General features: G+C 38.9%; 1 protein-coding gene across 12 annotated transcripts in view; it reads right to left on the minus strand.

Moving 5' to 3' along the window:
• EHBP1 (EH domain binding protein 1) overlaps positions 1-18,881 on the minus strand; it is a 205,229-nt gene that overhangs the window by 113,140 nt on the left and 73,208 nt on the right. For 11 of the 12 annotated variants that reach the window (XM_079324068.1, XM_079324067.1, XM_079324077.1 and 8 more), the window contains exons 6-8: positions 14,778-14,959; positions 12,827-12,966; positions 6,072-6,194 (exon numbers count right to left, since the gene is read on the minus strand). In XM_079324068.1, the coding sequence (XP_079180194.1) occupies positions 6,072-6,194; positions 12,827-12,966; positions 14,778-14,959 (445 nt within the window). Of the gene's footprint in view, positions 1-6,071; positions 6,195-6,896; positions 7,002-12,826; positions 12,967-14,777; positions 14,960-18,881 lie in introns of all 12 variants that reach the window. The other variant, XM_079324069.1, reaches the window with a different exon arrangement.

Below are 18,881 nucleotides of genomic sequence, written 5' to 3' on the forward strand. Positions count from 1 at the left end.
CCTCAGTGCAAGTCCTCATTTGCAGCTGAGCTGACTCCTTGACACTTAAAGGCACATGTCCAAACTTCTTTTAAAGTCAGGGGAGTCAAATTCCACCCTTACTATATAGTGTATATACAGTACATACTGCACATACCACACCTTGAAGCTCATGGTAGTCAGAATACTACTCAAATATTACCCACACATTTCATGATTGATGAACCAGAGCAAGCAGAAGTGCTTTGGAGATGTGTCCTCAGAAAACAGTTACATACAAAAAGCAAAAATAACTAATGAAATGCAGGGAAAAAATGACCAATACCTTGTTCAAATAGTGTGGCTTATTGACAAAGCTTTAACCAAACTTTTTACTACTTTAAACTTTGCTCAGATATTAGAATATTTTATCAAGAGAGTGGACAACTACAAATAGCTGCTTCTGCAACTCCATATGATGGATCATTGCACCTGCACATGAATCTGTTGATATATACACATTATCATATCTGAGGGAAACCTGGTAACACACAAGAAGGAAAGTCAGTAATCTATCCTGAAGTTAAAAACATTCTGGGAAACAACCTCTGAAAACTATGATGTAAGCTTTTATTTTTAATTTGCTTTTAAGTGTCTCCTGGAAACAATGAGTTAAATGCTTGTTTAAATCTGATAAATTAAGAGGGGCAATGCAAATAGTTTTTGCAATTCTTTCTATTTCAACACTAGATCAAGTGCTGTAACCTTAACTATGACAAAATTATTTCTCTTTTTATTGGCTCAACAGGAACTACATGTTTGGCCTTACACACACCATGTTACGTATAAGTGCTCAGACACCTCTAGCTTGTTAATAACTAAAATATTTCCCAAAATTCTACATGCAGGTTGAAATTTAAAAAGCTTCTAAAAATATCATTCTCAAGACACCTCTACAGGCAGAATTTTGTAGAGGATCAGCTAGAACCCACTTAACTTAGTTACTCATTTGCTCTATTTTTCCCATCCAGGATATTATTTTCCTTCCCCTTCTGCTTCTTTCAGTGTCCCCACAGGGAGGGAGGCTTCCCACAAGGAGCATTCCCACCTGAACCCAAACAGATTCTCTCCCATGGGATCTCTGAAACCTTTTAGAACGAATTTTGTGTCAAATGTTGGTCATCACAAGCCTCTCTATTACAAATTAAGTCCTTATGATGATGACTCAACAGCACTGCTCTTAAAGCCACACCCACTGTCACCTGTCACTTTTCTGTAACAGAATCATTTTCTCAAAGAGCTAATGATGCTGAGAAGTGCACTTCGACAGGCTAAACATACAACAGCTTAGAAGGGGTCTATTTCCCTCTTGAAACTGCTTTTACATTCAGAAGGCAGCACAGATTCCCCTGCTTTACCCACATCATTAATCATAGCTCCACATAGGACTCCAGCCTCTACACAATTTGTATTAAAAAATACAAATGAAAAAGTAAAAAAGAAAAAGATGCTTGCAGTTTGGCATGTCAAGGGTCAAATATAAAATAATTTTGCATGATTAAGTAATAAAGCCACAGGGGTAGGAGTGACAACAAGAGAGGTAGAAGTATTACTACAGCAGAAGCACCAGCTGCTCTTCTGCCAGATTCTGGAAACATTACTTGCCCTAACTCCACTGAGAAAGACTGTTTGTGATAATAATCATTCTGGCACTAGCTATCTGCACAATCAGCCAGAGCATCTCCAGAAATCACCCTGCCCTTCAACCCACTTGCCTTTTGTAACACAAACATATTGTGACACATCCCTTAAAACCAAACAAAACCTGCACCAAAACACGGCACATAGCACTTTCCCCTTGGCAGAGGATGAAAGGAGCAGCCACATGAGAAAGGCGCTCGCTTACGCCACTGGCTGCTGACTGGCAGGAGGCACAGGCACCACGGGATGGAGCACCCAGCAAACTGCACAGAGTAGAGATGGACTGCCCAGGGCTTCTAAAAAGAGTAGTGACTGACATCCCCACACACCACTGGTGATCTTCTGATCCTTTTATTCATACACACTGCTTTTCGTGAAGAAATGGAAGGGACAGAGTCACCATTTTCCTCTCAATTGCTTCCTCTGGTGCTCTGTGTATAGGGCTACTCTGGAACAATTTGGGGTTTGCTGCTGCATTGTAACACTGTTTTCTTTTTCAGGGTAAAAGGTGCTGCAGGGAGCTCAGAAGTTCAAGGTGATGTAATATACTGCTGAAGTAAATGGTGGTCTAAATGACAAGGGGTGCCAGCAAAGAGTTACCCTCATGTCCCGTGTTGTATTGGTCACACACAACTTCAAAATCTGTATTCCCCACCAAATTAAAAAAATATATCTGGAGTGATGAAAGTGTTGCGGTTTTCTACATTCATTTGTTGTAAATGTTGACTTCCCCAAGTAAATATTTTGCACTGAAATTAACTGATTTTATAATTCTGTTGCACTGTGACTAAAAATCCAAAAGGCAGTCCTCATGGAAAGGCTGTCTAGTATAAAGTTGCAGAGATAAACTGTTGAAAGAGATTATTTTTGATTTTCCCAGATTTCTAATGTCTAGCTGACCTACTAGATAAAGAGGGAATAAGCCTCTATTTGACATGCCAACCAAGAAACACATCTGAAGATTTTTTTGAGGTGAGTTGTTCATATGCACATTCACTCTGCTGTGTGTGTAAAATCATTGACACTGAAGACTTTTTAAATCCCAGCAGCATTCAGAGCCAGCTTGCTGATGACCCTCTGCCATGCACCACACCTACAGTGTGCACACGGGTGATGGAAGCACTCACACCCTTAGTTTCTCTCCACCCCACATTCCCAGGGTTAAGTGATTATGGGATTAGAAAGATAGAGGGAAAGTAGCTGATTTGTGAACAGGCACAAGAAATATCTGTCTAGGAAACAAGTATCTACTGGCAAGTAATCCTCCTTTCTCTTTGAGTGACTGTCAATACATACATATTCATACTCTGGGTGACTCTGAGCACACACATTACAGGCTGGATAGGAATATCCTTGGAATATCTCTGCCAAATAGTGCATCATGCCTCCTCACATCTGATGGCAAAATACTCAGGAAAGGAGGCTCCAGCTGGCTGCTCTGCAGGTCTTGGGGAAATTAAGTAACAAATTCTTCAGACAAGACTCTGAACTTTCGCAAAGTCTAAGTTCCAGATTATGCCTTGTCCAGATAAAAAGATAAAGAGACTAACATGTAAGTGAACAGAAAAAATACTCCATCCCTGCACACATAAAAAGTTAATCTCTTGATTTAAGCAGATCACAAGACAAGTGAAACAGGTAATGCGACTCCTTAAACCTGTAGGAGAAAGCCTGCCTTAAACTCCTGAACCTCTGTCATGCTCTCAAGCTTCTGGGGTGGCCACCAAAAAGGTTACATTCACTTCAGGATGCAAAAGCAAACAAGCAGTCACAGTCTCAAAAAGCTTCCTAGAAAGAGATGGCAATAATAAAAGTTCCACCGAGGTCCCAGAATAGAAGAATCATGAGTGAATAATGGGACACAAATAATGGGCAGCCCTCAGCAGTTGGGCAACAAGACGAGAACAGATATGATATTGCGTAGTCTCAAAATGCACTTCAAAACAAAGGGAAATCTCCCCCAAACTGTAATGTCTAAGTGCTCCCCATGTAGAGACACTGATCCAATAAGCCACAGAAACACATAGCAGATTCCTGCTGTTGTTGAAGACCAAAACAATCTTCTCTAATTTGTCTCAGCACCAATTTTTTTGTCCCTCAAACTTCCATGGAGAAAGAGGACTGGAGGAAAGGCACATGTCAAGAAGGCCAAGCAAGGTAATGGGAACACAACCAGGTCCCATTATAGGGACAAGACAGGTCTGGATTGGAAGAACCAGTGATTCTCAGAGGTGTCTGAGGTAAAAAGAATACCTCAGGAGCCACTCATAACATACAAGCTTTAAAAATGCCAAACCAGATGTCCAACTCTTTGATAGCCTGGAAATCACTCTTGCAGCCAATCTTTCAAATCTTTCACCCTGGTTTAGTGCTCCAGGAAGACACTGTCACATGAACCTTACAGAAGGTCCACTCCTCCCAAAAAAACAACACCTTATGACACAGTAGGAAGAATCTAGTGACACCCTGTTTATCCCAGTCACTGTCCTGTTATGGTATGTTGACTGCTGCATGACAGTGACTGTGCGTGGGAGTAACGCTTGGTATTCACACACCCAACAACTCAGCATTGCTACCCACAGCTGTAGATGGGACCCAAGAGTCTGATCACTGAAACTGCCCCAAGTACACAGTACAGACCCAGAGAAATGGAAAAGTGTCCACACCTCTGACTGAAGATGACTGTAAAGGCAGACATCACCAGAAGAACTACTATTAACTGGAAAAAAAAAAAATACCCCTGCCATGCTGAGAGTGTTTTAGGAACATAAGCAGGCTGATGTCTTGGATGCAGGCTGCTCATAGTGAGCTTGCCACCAGTTATCATACTAAGAAACAACATCAGCTGTTTCTCCTTGTCCCCAAAATGAGAAAGAGTCAATGTATTTTATGGCCACAACACTCACTGCTTTCTTCCAGAATGGGTTCTCTCTGGAAAGGAAAGAAAAGCTGGGTTTAGAAAAAGCAGTTTAGGTAGGATGGGACTTGTACAGCTTTCTCCATGGATAAGGGAGCCCTTCTGTCTGAAGCAGAGAAGGAAGAAAGGTATATAGGCTGAGTCTTATAGAGTAAGTTATTTATGGACTACCAGAGGGATTTATATTCCCACTTACTCTGCTTCCTTCCATGATCCTCAAGAAATTCACTGTTCAGGAACAGAGAGGAAACAGAGCCAAAGATTAGGACACAAGAACCTAATCCATATATACTGGTATCCACAAAGCTGAAACAACTCACTTCTGCAGCTCTAGAAAAACCTGACAACTTTATAGGAGGGAGAAGGTGCCCAGGACAGTGGCTTTATGGCTTCAGTTGCCAAATAAAGAAGATCGTGCAATATCCCTGTTTCAGAAATACAAGCTGTGAGTCACACTACAGTCAAATTATGACAGGACTTGATCCCCACCCACATCATTCTCTGTGGACTCTGAAGGCAGAAAAACTGTCCTGTGAGTAAACATTCAGCTTGTCCAAAGAAAGTGAGTGAACACAAGTGGAAATTGCAGCTTGGAAATCCATTCTCATTGACCTAACCTTAGAAACCCCCTGGCTGCACCCTGGGCTGCTCTTGCTCAGTGTGGCTCTCCTCCATTGCCATCACAGAATGAGTTGGTATCTTCTGTAGGAAGAAAAGCCTTGGAGCTTTGAACAGGAGAGGTTGAGTGCAGCTTCTAACTTGGGAATTAACTATGAATTGGCCTTTTGAGCAGGTGCAAGCTAAAAGTGATACATCCAGCAGATGGGAGTCAGCATATCTGGCATGGAGCTGTGGACAGCAGAGATGTCTGCTGTCCTGGTGCTCCCTTCTGGCCTTACAGCCGAAATCTTATCAGATAAAAAATTTACAGGGGTTGTACATCTCACCCAAATGGAACAAGAATGGGCATGTCAGTCTGGAAAGAGGATTAACACCTAGCATGTGGTGCAAGGCACAATGCCAGAAGGCTTAACTGAGGAAGCTATAAAAGCAAAAAAAGGAAGAATAAAAGAGAGAAAATTAAATTGTAATAATGAAGATTAGTGCTAACAAGAATAGCTGTGATGCAGTGAAGATTGCAGTGAAGGAAATTATGATATAAACCATCATCCACGTGGAGCAGGGTTGTCTGACAGAGTGTGTTGCTCATTCATATCACACAAGGTGAGTACTAGTAACACACCTGATAGGTCTGTTTCAACTGGTAGCCCCCAGTGGCAAATTCACAGAATATGCCTCAATACAATGGATGTGGCTCAAAGAATAAATCAATTTACTAGTGGCAACTGCATCATTACTATTGCTACCTCAGTGCTATGTAAAATAACTGTATTTAATCAATTAAAACTTTTCATTTGTAGCCCAACAGAAATAAAAATCATATTTCACAAAGCAATTGCAAGTAGCAATGAATTATGTAAAACAAATTCATTACCTTCTACATCAGGGTCTCCAAATGGATTTAATTCTGCTGTGTCAGGATCACCAAAAGGGTTCGTGCTGGAGTTGGCCAGGTCTTGCTCCCCTTCATCCAGAAAATTAAGCTTATTGATAAGCTCTACAAACAAATTGGAATATTGTTTTAAAATAGATACAAACTGTTCATCCAACATATCTGGGGCTCAAAAAGCCCCTTGTCAACAGTCCCTCGAAACACAGCACCAGGGTATGGCACGAACTGCACGACTAAGTTAACACAGTCCAGTAAGTACATCAACAAAGGGGAAAAAAAAAAAGTGAAATGAATGAAACTTCTATTTGCTGATCAGAACATTATGTAACAGAAATGACTTCTAAAAAAGCCTTCTCTTTTCTTCATTAATAATTGTTGTGGAACATCTAACAAGCTAAATATGGTGATTTTGATTGTTCACATACATGCTAACTATCTGCAGGAAATTTTAATTTTTGGATGTAACGTGCATATAAAAGCAGAGAGAGAACATTTTGTCACTTTAGAAAGGTCAAGTATTACTGACTACACAACTAATGTTTTAAGCTTAGGGTCTGGTGATTTCTCTTTCTTTTTTTGGTATTTTTTTTCTTTCTTGTTCATTATCAGATGACAACGGAGCTGTAGCGGAGACAGGCTCTTTCTCTATCATGTTGTTACCTGTTGGATGCACTACAAATTACTGAGAGTCATGCTGGGTGGAAGCACAGAGATAAAACTGACAGCTGAATACAGGCAGGAGTCAAAAGGTAATGGGTCACAGTAAATACAATCAGAAACAGAAAGAAAGGATGAAAGCTCATAGACCTTCAGAGGAACTGGCTGATTTAGCTGAAGGCATATTTGCTCGCTTTATGCAGTCATCTTGATCTTCATCTAAGCTGCTCAGAGCATTCAACTGGTTTACAATTTCTGTAAATAGAAGCCAGTCAAGACAAACGTAAGGCAAGGGCATTTAATGAAACAGAAGTGGAACGAGCACTGTTACCAGAGAGAGCAAGGGAGAGAGGGTAAAAGAAGAGATTTTAGAACGAGTCTTACAATTATATAACTACAGCAAAGTACCTGTGTAGGTGCTCCAGGGGTAATTTAACATGAAACCCAGTTAATCAGACATAAACAAAACCTAGCCAGGTTATGGTGTCAGCAACAATAGTTAGTTTTACAAGGACGAGTATTATGCACATCAGCTGAAAATTTAGATAGATGTACTAGATACAATTTCAAGATTTTTTTCCTGCTCATGAAGAAAATCTGAATATGAAAACATTGTAAGTCAACACAAACCAGCTCCAGAACAATTTATCTTCCTCCTAAACCCTTAAGGTTACAGAAAACTAACCTATACAGGATGCATTTTCATGTTTTTTTATTTATATACTCACTATTATTATTTAACATTTACAATTAGTCATCATTACATTCTGATCTATGACAAGCTGAATTTCCCTAAATAGTTCTAAAATACATTATCAGTATTGTGCCAGGAGAATGCAAATTGAATGCATATTTTGGTTCAATTTTCACTGCCATACTACATAAGTAACACCTTGCTGTTTGCTAAAATCCTATTTTACCTTCTGTCCATAGTAGAGAGCTCTAAATTACCACGAACTAGTAATTTTTTTTAATATATTAATTCTAGTCAAGATGGGGATGATTCCATAATTCTGGAAGGAAAGAAACAAAAAACAACTAGGTCTGAGTGTCTTCTGGCCCACGGGGAAAAATTCCTCTCTGCTCCTGCCTAACGCAGTCCCATCCACAGCATCTGACAAATGGAGCTTCTGCAGTAATGGGGAGTGAGCCTGGGGCATCTCTGAGAGACCTGAGCATAAGTTTCTGTGGAGAGGGGACAGCCTTCCTCATCCTTCCAGATGACAAACAGGCAAGAGAAACCTGTGCAGGAGAGATGATCCTGCTTGTTGAGTATCACTGCCCCACTGACAGCCTTTTTCATCTCCTGTCTTTTCCCAATGAAATAAATGGATGATGCCTTCTGGTGTCACCAGTGAAGTTAAAGCTTCATGCCAGTCATTCTTGTATCTCCTTTAAAGTTTCATTTCTTGTGTACACAAGAAGTTACCACTCAATAACACTTTCAGTATACTGCTGTTTTGAACTTGACTTTTTCTTATCTGGCTTTTGTTTGTGAATGCAAAATTTGTCTTTATTCAATTAACCAGTTTTAAGGACCAAGATATCGAACTGAGGTAAAAATTGAGTAGTATCCTGACTGTCCCAACTCATGTTGGTGCTCATGGCCACAGAACTTCCTAGTCAGGGGGGGGTTTTCATGCTTTTTCACAGCTGACACACTGACACCCCTCCTGATTTCATGCCTTCACAGACAGCACAAAGAACCTCAAGGCCAAAGCAGACCAGAATCTGGTAATATTTCTGCCACATGGATAAAAAGTTCTTTGGCAAATTCAAACTTCTTTGCAAAGGCATGCCAATCTGCAAATTACCAAGGAAAACTACCTACTCTGCCAACATATATTGGACATCCTAAATGCTGAAAGTGACAAGCCCCAAGCAGAATTCCTCTGTAATGCATCTCCCAACTGATTCTGATAAATCTGCTTACAAGGGATTACACTTATATCTGTCTCCATAGAGTTAACTTAATCATCCTCACTTCCTTATTTTTAGCTCCAACAGACAAGATTATTATCCTAAAAAATAACACCAAATCTGCCCCAAAACTTAGCTTTCTGACAAATCTGCATAATACAATACTATTTTCTGGGAATTTTTAAGACTTGAGATAGGCAATGGAACACACCTTTCTGTACTCAAATAAAACAGAGCTGACCTCATAAAACAGCAGTACTAACGAATTAGCAGTTAAAAACAGGCTCAGATGCTGACATGATTTACAATTTATTATGTCAGCATGTGAAAAAAAAACCCCAAAACAATTATAATTCAGTTTTTATTGTCAGAAAATAACAAATTAAGTTCAGAGCTTTAAAAGGAGGGAGCTCTTTGATGTGGTCTGAATCACCTGGTCTTATCTGCCAACCTAAACACCCATATGCACTGCAATGTTTCTCATTACAATATTAAATGGTTTATGTCATATTTTGGAGTATGGAAATGGTAGGTTGGAGATTTATATCCTATATTATCTTTTATAAATCTCATTATCTACAAACACACATTAGCTTGTTCTACAAGTATGTCACATAAATCACTGGTTTGGTTTTTGGGGTTTTTTTTATTCTTCTCTCTTTTTTCTTTTTTTCCAAGCAGCTTGGTGATCCTGACAAAGAAAAAAAATAAATGTACCAGAAGCTGTCAGGAGAGGTATGGTTTTGCAAATTGCAAAGAAGAGTTACACATATTGTTATCCAGAAGCTTGCTCTTAAAACATGTTGGGATTCAGACTCCTGCAATAGGCAGCACATGGGCACTTTGCTGATCCCATGTGGTGCCCCAGGACAGCCACTGTGCTCCCAGGCAGATGGAGCAGGAGGCAGCTATTAACCCCAGCATGAGGCTCTAAGTAGGAATTAAAACATTTAGAGAAGCAACATATTTATTACTGCCCTATTTGTGAGTTATGAGGCACATTTTCTTCAAGTATTAGATGTCTTGTGAAGATTAAGAATAATTCTGGGAGGCTTAAATCCATGTATATTGACAGTGTAGAAACAATATATTTGAAACTTAATTCATGGCAACAAACAATTTTCAACTTCACCCAGAAAACAGTTGGGGGAGATACAGCTTTTACACATTAAAAATTTCAGTAAGAAATACTGAGAAGGAAGAGGGGGAAAGCCTGAGATGGAGGGAGATTTCACCATGTGAAAGTGTGCTTGGAACGGAAAACATCTTTCAGTTTGGTCAACAATTCCATGTTGATCATCCCAAATTCCACATTGCTTTTGAGGTGAGTCAGTATTGCACCACCTACTTCATAGCTGAAGAAACAGAGGCACAGATACCTACTCAAAGTTAGGCAACCCATCAAGGAAGAGAAGCAGCATTTCCTAACTCACCTGCACCATCTAGAGCCCCACACAGCAGACCTCTCTTGTTCTCCCAGCAGTGGATATATATGCTCATCTATGAAACTGCAACTTTGGCACAATGAAAAAAAGCCCCACAGATAAAACCAATGAAAACTGTTGTACACTGCAAAAAAGAGAAGTGTCTGATAAAAGACTTGCACCACCTCTTGCAGCTGTGCCTTGTGAACGATAACTTTTCAGCCATCAAATCATCCCTCACTTCTGTGAGAAAACCTGCAATCAAAGCTAGAAGAATAATCCCTCCCTCTTGCTACTTGCACTTTACTTATTCCTGGCCCAATTGCACACATGAACTGTGTGCTGCTCCCATGTTCCAGTGAGGGGATCCAGGCAGGATCCCCGTTTTACAGTTGGGAAAACAGCGCACCGAGGTGAGGGATTTGCCGGGGGCACTCTGAGTCAGTGGAGCATTCCAGCTCCTCAGCTGCCAACACCCAACAGGGCACAAGAGGAGAAAATGTTGGTAGCAGCAAGCTTTCAAAAGGGTTATGTAACTTCCTCAATTAACTTTATGGTATTCTGTGAACACTGCTTTTGAAAGAGCTCTTCGCTACATCATTTTGTTACATTTCCTTCTTTCTAAATTTTTTTTCCTGCTTTTCTAAAATGATTCCTATCTCTTTCTCCCTTGCTTCCTCAGCTCTTCTCCTAGCTTTCCCCATTCATTATATTTATTACAGGAGTCACTGCAACTGCTAATGAAATCAGTCTTGAACACATGTTGAAATAGATGCTTTACATCTTATTTATTTATGTTTACTTACTGCCCCATGTTTTATGTTCTCCCATTTGCTTGGGAAATTGCATGCACTCATTCCCCTCCAACATCCCTCTCCTTCTCAAAAGTGGAAAAGCTAGCCAAGCTGATAAAGCAGCTCAGCTGTTGTAACCAACATAAGAAAAAGTCCCAGGCTGACCTTTCCCATGTCATGATTCATTTACAGAAAACCCAACCCAATGCTCCCATCTTGTGTGGCTGGAAAACAGTATCAGAGCAGGCCAAGCAAGGCACAAAAATTGTGTATTCCATAAGTATTTATTACTTCTGCCTTTCAAGGAGGTATTGTTAGTTTTGAACAGATAATTTTGACTTTTGCAATAGCAGGTGGAAAAGCTGAAATTACTCTAAAATAGCTTGTGCTGCACATCAGCCAGCTCACCCTTTTCATTTATCTCCAGGGATATTCACTCCATACCCAAAGGATAGTAGATAGCCTAGTCTAACCTAGATCAGATTTTTGCTTGTTTAGGAATCACTTTTAGCCTTGTTGAATGCTGCAAAATCAAGTGTTGAGAAGCAAGATCTGATGCTTTTCACCTGCTGCCCTTCTGCATATGGGTTTTCTTTAGTCCTCAGTGCAGTACCAAGGCAGATCCTTGTCACAGGAGTTTCTATAGACTGAAAATTACCTCTCCTTAATTTGGCCTTCTCTGTGATTATCCAATGGCTTGGTGAACATGTCAGGCTTTGTTTGATGTCGTGATCTGATTTATTCTGGTTACACTGGGAAAGAAGTCGACCTCGCAGAATGATTTCAGTGTGACCAGACTGGTATATCTCTGCTCCCTGACCAAGAATACATTATCTTAGTTTTTCAGATATTTCATTCCAGACTTTTCAACATGCTCTGTGCCAGACACATAAAGCATAACTAGAGATTTGGCCAGGGTAAAAAATGTTTAATTGAATATGTAAAGCATACAGAAAACATATTTGCATCCTTTCACAACACTAAATGTAACTAAGTAATAACTGCTTCAGGCTGAACCTTTTGATTGCAATGAAAGCTCAAAAAGAAGTGATGAAAGTAATGTTTCATAACACTGAACCGATGTTCCTCTGAATTTTCAAGAACTCATTTGACAATTCACTTCTCTGCTTGGGATGCTCTTCTCTTCCCCCATATAAGGGAGAAGGATCCCTTTATTTCAGACATTTTAAAAGAGCATTGGAAGTTATGAAGTCTGGCACCAGAAGTTAATTTTCTTTTTCTGATTCTTTACACAAAGAGTTCCTACAGAACCCATCTGGAGCAGTACTACACACTGATCTCTACCAACAATTTAACATCATCTCATCCTGATCTGACTTGCCTCGATTAGTTCAGCTATCCTGGACACACTAAGTATTTTCATCAGCAATTCAAATACGGTTACACTATCTCACTTCAAACAACTTCACTATCAAATTCATTAAAGTCCTTTAACAGCCTCCTGATTTCTTTTCCATGAGACACCCCCACCCAAAAGGCAGTAATATGCAGCCTGGAATTGCCATGTTATTGAGCAGAACCTCAGCATCTGTCCATGGCACAACTCATTTCGCAGTTATTCTCACAAACTGCCTTCATTATTTCACTTGAGCCTCTCCACTTGTCTCCTCGCTTACTGACCCCTTCCCTCTGCTTTTGCTGCTCCTCTGTTCACACTGCTTCTTTGCTTCCTTAAAATGATGCCTACTTAGTGCATTCTCTCCCAAAAACAGGACACACAGACACAAATCAACACTCTTGGATTCACAAGTATTAAACTCTGTTGATTTCTGGATGGGCTGCTCTTCAACCAAACTATCCCAAATATTGTTTTGGCTGTTAGGATTTTTTTGAAGTAAAATAAAAATACAGCATAAGGATAAAAAACATGGGACAATTAGCAAAGGAAACTATATTTCACAATGCCTGTGGCAAAACAAACCTGTAATTTTTGCAGCCTTTTCCTCTTGATTCACTCTGTTTTCTTCATCTTCTTCATTGTCTTCCTCAAAATCATCTAGGTTACCAATATCAGCTTGTTTCATACTCATCAAACTAGCCAGGCTTTGCATGTCCTCATCCCTAGATGACAAACATCACACCAGGCATTAAAATGCAGCTTGTTAATACTACACCTGATATTACTGCATTCTTAAAAATTCTTTAAATATTTTGATGTTTTCTTCAGGGAGGTCTCTGATATAAGATCTGATTTTGAATATAGTGAAAAAACCAAAATTAATACACTCATAAATATATATCAATTTCTGAAGGGAAAGTTTCCAATTAACAAAATTGTAAAGGGAAAAAAATAAATCAAGAGGTAACGACTGCTTCCTAAAATTTTAAACCAGCCCAGAAAGGCTGGTAAATGTTTTCTTTGGTCTGCTTTGGTTAAAGTGAAAATGCTTGGCCAGACCTACTGCCCATATGCTGCATGCAATACTATATTCATTCATAACTCCTGCTGTTACAGAAATTAAAATTCCTTTTCTAAATATCTGAAATCATTAACCAGATGTTAAAAAGGCAGTGTGACACATACTGGAAACCAGTGCTTTCACAAAGAGCAGCTTTTTTCAGATTTCTTGTTCAGGGTACTATGAAAGCCCTGTAACTTACAATCTACCTGACTTACAGTCTTCAGTCTGCAATCTATTAATTTCAATAGGAAGAAGGTACATGCAAACCTAAATGAATCAGTTTTTACAAATCATGGCCTCAAAACCCAGTAACAGCATAATATAGCTATTTACAGTATAGTTCATGGATGCTGCTTGTTCCAAGAAAGTTTAAGAGCATATCAGCTGCTGACTTTTTCTATTCTCATTTTCAACTGCATTTTAACCATGTTAAATCACAGCTAAATACTTCAAAAGATCATTCTTACATGGTATGCCAGAATGTGGGTCACAACAGGTTATTTAGAGAGGGGAAATAGTAATAGTAGTTAATAGTAAGGAATGCATCTGTGGCTTTCAAAGCATGCAGATAAAAAAAAAATTGTGTCAAAATGTTTTAGCATGGCAGCCTGGAAAAGTTGTTCATGCAACATTTTTTGGGCACTTGTATTGCAGTGGGCAATGCCTACAAATGAGTTCAGAATACTGAAAGCTGGAAGCAAACTGTTAGCCTTTTGGAAAGAAAAGGAAATTTGGGAAGAGGCAGAAGAACTTCTTTTTGTTCTGCCATTCTCACTACCATATTTTAGAGACAGAAAGCAAAAACAAAACTACCCTAGCTGAAATCAGGACTGTGACAAACAATCCATTCTCCAGCTACATGAATATCCATCTAAAATCTGACAGAAATTGCAGGTAAGATTACAGTATCTGCAAAAATAATCTGTATCCTCTGGCCGCCAAAGGCCATTGCAATAAGGAACAGAACCAAGAGAGTCAAGGGACAGGTAATCAGTGCCCAAGAGAACTCTTTCCACAGGATGTTCTTGTGCTCATCCCAAAATCTTAACTCTGACTCCACCCACCCTCACCTTCCAATTGGCTTTGTCCTTACTGCATTCTTTGTGAAATATCAGTGGGCTCCCTTGAAATCTGCCCAGGGTATTGTTGGATGAACATACACATGCACATAAACACACACTCCCACTCATTTCAGACCTGTAGATACTTTTAAGATGTTGTTATTTAAAATGTCTGTAAGAGTAGAGCACAAGCCATTTGTCTCTGAAGAACACAAGGCTGAAATCAGAGTAAGAAACAACTTTTACTCAGTTAAGAATCCAAGTATGGCAGGAATGATAGGTATGCTGAAGGATACTCTCAAATTCCACCATTCTATACAGAAGGAGCTCTTTATCCAAAGGATTCTTTGAAAAGCAACACAAAGCAGGCTATCTGGTTTAAAAAAAACCCCAACAAACAACAACTTACGTGGCTTTTCCTTCCCTCAGGAAAATACAAGATAAGGAGAACTGTAGTGTGGCAGATACCACTTTCTTAGACAAAGGCTTGAATTTTAACCTGACATCTGTCTGTGTAGGCATGGGGCTGGCATATTGCTTCATGTTGATGCTGCTGGTGGCAAGCGCTTTTCTACGTCCAGAAGGAGATTCCTGAAAGCAAAAGAAAAACAAAGCTAATGCAAAAGGTGCTGTTACACTAAAACCTGCAAGTGCACTACACAAAAAATGTACTTATTAAATCTGTAGGGGTTTTTTTGTTTTTGCTTTTTTCAAAAAATCACTATGGTCCTGTCGACAACAGAAAACCATTTCTTAAACTATGTCAGTCACTTAATGGTGGTGGAGCTTTGAACAACTTCTTAGTGCAATTGGAAAAAAAAAAAAGGTTATCCACTGTGATTAGTGGTGTTCCATTATGGGATCTAGGATGTCTTTAATGGCTTGAGCTTGAAGCAGATCCACAGCACACATCCAGTTAAACTTCTGGGAATATATTTCCATTTCTTTTCACAGCAAATTGGACTCACTTTGTCCAAACTTGGATAGTTCTGGACAGGAACTTCCAGCCTATAGAAGACATAGGTTTCAACCATGCATGTATTTCTTTTCATAATGGTTTGAGTTCATCTGGTTTGTGCTCCATGCTCAAATATAATACCTGAATATTTTTCAGAGCAGTAGCTGTCCTCATTAGTGTGGTACATGCACTATCAAGAGTGAAAGGTTTGTTGAAATTAAAGTTGCCAACACTTCCAAAAATACTGATAAAATTTTTGCAAGGAAAAAATAAACAGCAAAATAGATAAAGATAAAAGCCAACATTTTCTTTGAAAAGCCTAAGTTGTATTTCAATATAAAAGTGTTGCTTGCAGTTTAACAATTCAGACTATTTAATCTAAAATGCATCTAAGAATCTATCTTATTCTATCTAATATCAGCATCAGTAGGAAAGGAATGATTATATGTAAAAAAGCTCCAGTAACAAAAAATAAAACAAAACCCCCTGCTATTAATTCTTTTGAAAAATGTTCTCACAATCAGACTACATTTTACTGCAGTTGACAATTTGTGTTGAATAAAGAATACTAATTCAATCAAAACATTCAAACATCCTTTTTCAAAGTACTTGACATTTCTGCCCAGTAGAATAAGTCAGAATGTAATATGTCATCCCCAAAGAATACCTTGTTTAAAAAAACTAGCCTTATCTGACAGATTATGCACAGCAATATTATACAGAACTATTAGTGCATGTAGATACCTTATGAATGAATTTCAAAAATGCATCAAACACTTGAGAAGGATTTAGGCCCTCTCAGAAGAAATACTTAAGAATATGCAAATACTCTCAGCTGAATCAAGTTGAACAGATGCGACTCTCACAAACAATACGAGTGCTCATTCCCTGGCTGCAGTTGTCAATCAAAGAGCAAGATTAAGGGCCAAGGTTCTGACAATGTGTAAAATGGAAAGTACAATCAGGGAGTTTCCATTATTACACAGATATGAACAACAATAATCTGTTATTGTATCATACCTTTAGAATAACCAACATTACAACTCATTACACTGAATGCAAGGTTTACTGCAGCGCCTGTTCAGGCATCTACACCCAACAGGATCTTAGACAACTCATCATGGAAGATTTGGAATAGCAGAAGATGACAGCAAGACATTGATCTCAGCAAGATCAACAGATCTTAGCACAAATCATGAATGTAGGTGCTTGCTTGCAGCCTTCCCAGTGAATCATTGATCAGCCACACCATGCCTGTATTCTGATATGCTCCTCTAAGTCTGACTACAAAAATAACTTCTCAGCAGCTGTGAATATCTCTAATTCAATAAAGATCTGGCTTTAATTCCTTGTGTAGCTACAAATGCTTCCTCAGTGCTGGCTCACCTGTTACAAGCACCCAGTGCCATGAGAGCAACACACAGACCTCTCACTAGATCCTTTGGGGGAAGCACTATAGGAAACACTAATTGCTTCAGGGACTCTAAAAAACAGGGGTACTTGGGGGCAGAGCTACTTTCTCTTGTTGCAAACACACCATCTTATTGGGTAAGTCAGATGCATGTTGTCTTTATAAAAGTTATTTTACTAAAAAAGTGAAAGCAAACAAGATAAGCCAACCCAATCTCCAATTCAGTGGTGGTTGTGAAGTGAAGAGAAAGAACACAACATTAAACCTGCAAGCATGCAAAAGCTACACACAGAGAGGAAAGCAGAAGAATTTTGAAATTATGTGCAATTACATTTTCACTTAGTATCTACTTATTGTACAAATGATCATCTTGTCATTCGCACCTTCAGATTATCTAGATCAGAGTGAATAAGAGACATGAATAAGGAAGAAGCAAAGTCCTCCCAGTGAAGATGATCATCAGCAACTCCTAATGGAATCTCCTGGTGTTAGCTGATGTAGAGGAAAAGGGAGATGAGAATGCAGGCAGCAGTGTGCCAGGACAAGGGGAAGAAGCCAGCCATGAGCAAGAAGATTTTCCTATCTCTACATATCCTGATGTGCTGTGAAGAAAAAGATACACTTGGCAATCAAGTTCAATCTTCCTAAGAAATTAATTAACTTTATAACACTTTTGTGGGCCAAAGACAGAGACTGACTTTCCAAGTTCCAATTGCCTACAAAAATCGAAATTTGTAAGTTTATCAAACAAAAAGAAAAAAAAAACCCAAACAAAAGCCCCAAACAAAAATAGACAGTCCCTGATTTTCAAGTCTTATTTTGCTTCACATGAAAATTTAAATATATCCTCCTACTCTTCCAGAAAGTGAAGTCTGTTAGACTTTTGAAATGTTTTCTCCTTTTAAGCTTTACAGGTTTGGCCTTACATGGTTTTAGTATGTAAGTAGATGGGGAAATCTTTTTGCACTTTGAAAGAATATTCTCAAGCTGCTTAGGTCCATGACTGATTTCACAATGGATTATGTTTTCTACTCTGACCCACAACCAACTTTTTAAAAACTGTCTTTAAATGTCAGAGCACATTAATAACCACTTCTTACAAAGATTGTAGCATTTTCTTTCAAAAAACCTACATCCTTCCTATAGTAGACTCTGAGCTACCCCAGAAACACTGAGACATTTTCTTGCAGAATGACAAATAATTTGTAAATTAGCAGGGATAAAATAATCCAAGAATGGAGTAGACAACAAACCTACAAGCAGAGTAAATGGAAACAGCTGAGCACTATGCTGGAATGAGTTGTTCCAAAGAGAAGCCCATTTTGATAGGATACTGAATAAATAATATCCATCTAATGGTAAAAGTCTGATCTGGTGTTCCTTGTGTCTCATATGAGCATGTGGAAAGTCAAGCAGGAATCCCAGTGCAAATGTTTTAATTGCTCAACTTTCTTGCTTTTGCCTATATAATCAAAGTTTAAACTCTGTAAGGCTCTGTTATGCCTCCAGGTGTTTTACATTCATGTGACTGCCAGGGTTGCCACATCCTCTTTTGTGAAAAGGTGGCATGAACAGTCAATTTTGAAGTCACAAGAGAGAAACAATCCATTGCAATAATAAAGAGAGGTGATAAAATACAACACTTAACAGTGAAGATGGAGTGCATTCTGTAAGAAAACAGCAATTTGGAAACCCTTTACTTTTAAGAAAAGCAATGCATTATGCAAATAAAATCAGCTATGATATCTGCATGTCTCAGAAAGAAAGAAGAAAACATACAATGCCAGCAAAATACAAATACCTCTATGTTATCTTCCAGCTCAACCATCCTACTGAGACTAAGAATGGGCACTGCTGGATTCATAAGAGAATATGTGGAGCACTGGTTAACAACCATTTTTTGTTGTTTCACATTTGTTACTGTATAGTTCTAGCAAGTGAAACAGCCACTGAAGAAAAAAAAAGTGTCATTCTACAAAGTGTTAATAAATGATTAAAAATATAATTACTTGGTATGTTAGCAGAAACTACAGCAGGCCTATCTTTTTGCAGAACAGAACAATGTCTGTGTTGGGTCAACTAAAGGCTCAGACAAATCTGTATGTTAAAAGTACACTTTTGTTTGCAGAAGTGATCATTGTAAT

Source organism: Erithacus rubecula (assembly GCF_903797595.1).
Source record: "Erithacus rubecula genome assembly, chromosome: 2".
NCBI classification, from domain to species: domain Eukaryota; kingdom Metazoa; phylum Chordata; class Aves; order Passeriformes; family Muscicapidae; genus Erithacus; species Erithacus rubecula.